This window comes from Sphaeroforma arctica (assembly GCF_001186125.1).
Source record: "Sphaeroforma arctica JP610 unplaced genomic scaffold supercont1.10380, whole genome shotgun sequence".
Classification (NCBI taxonomy): domain Eukaryota; class Ichthyosporea; order Ichthyophonida; genus Sphaeroforma; species Sphaeroforma arctica.
In genome coordinates, this window is record NW_014030178.1 from 1 (window position 1) to 947 (window position 947).

At 41.6% G+C, this 947-nt stretch overlaps 1 protein-coding gene across 1 annotated transcript; it reads right to left on the reverse strand.

The window, feature by feature from the left end:
- Window positions 1-446: 446 nt before the first annotated feature.
- On the reverse strand, window positions 447-756 carry SARC_17325 (hypothetical protein; the record flags this gene model as incomplete). Its single annotated transcript, XM_014288579.1, has 1 exon — window positions 447-756. A coding segment is annotated over one exon (310 nt), but the record flags the coding sequence as incomplete, so codon positions are not given.
- Between the last annotated feature and the right edge of the window lie 191 nt (window positions 757-947).

Sequence of the window (947 nt, forward strand, 5' to 3'; positions counted from 1 at the left end):
TGTGTGTGTGTGTGTGTGTGTGTGTGTGTGTGTATGTATGTATGTCCATGTATTTATGTATGTATATTTATATATATATATGTCTATATATATATAAATCAACGTTGAGTCCCAGGATAGGGTGATATCCCAATTGTTTAATATTAGTGCACGTTTTTTTTTAGATATTTACACCGATACAATTTGTAACACAGGAGTAGAACCTCCTACGCACTAAGGTATGTTTACGTCTCGAAGTTTACACACCCTTTTGCACGTGGAGATACCTAGGCTACTCAGCCTGTACACTTACTTTAACCTGTATGAACAAACACCAAAGCAACATCTCCGAGCGATGCTATCCCTTTTCACCCTAACCATATGTTCTCGTTTCCGAACTGTGAACACACGAGACACAGAACACTACACGGTTTACACACAACTCAACACAACTCAACACAACGTACATACCACGAAGTTGATTTGGCCCACATCTGCGAGAGGACGCAAGTGGCGAAAGTGCATCTCATCTCCTCTGTATGGGATGACCATCTGTGTGCCAATGCGTCCCAATCGCTGCACTAAATAGCGACCTATCTGGCCTGTGGCTCCCAGTACTGTCACGGTATGTCCCGATACACTAACACGACCGCCTCGTCCGTGCTTGACCACTACACTAGACATGTATTTCTTCTGCGTAAGATTGTTCATATGTTGTACTGAGGCGTACGAGGCCACCACCGGCAGGCGCGGGCGAGCTATCATCAGCACAGACATGTTCAAAAGGTGCACGAATATGACATATACTACGGGTTTGAATCTGTCCACTAAATAGTTCTCAAGGAACACTCTATTAATATATTAGGTCAATTTTTAATATAAATATTGTTATAAAAATATGTGAACTATTTTTAGACATAATTATTTATACATAGCCGCCTCGCATCTCACACAAGGTCAAAAACTCG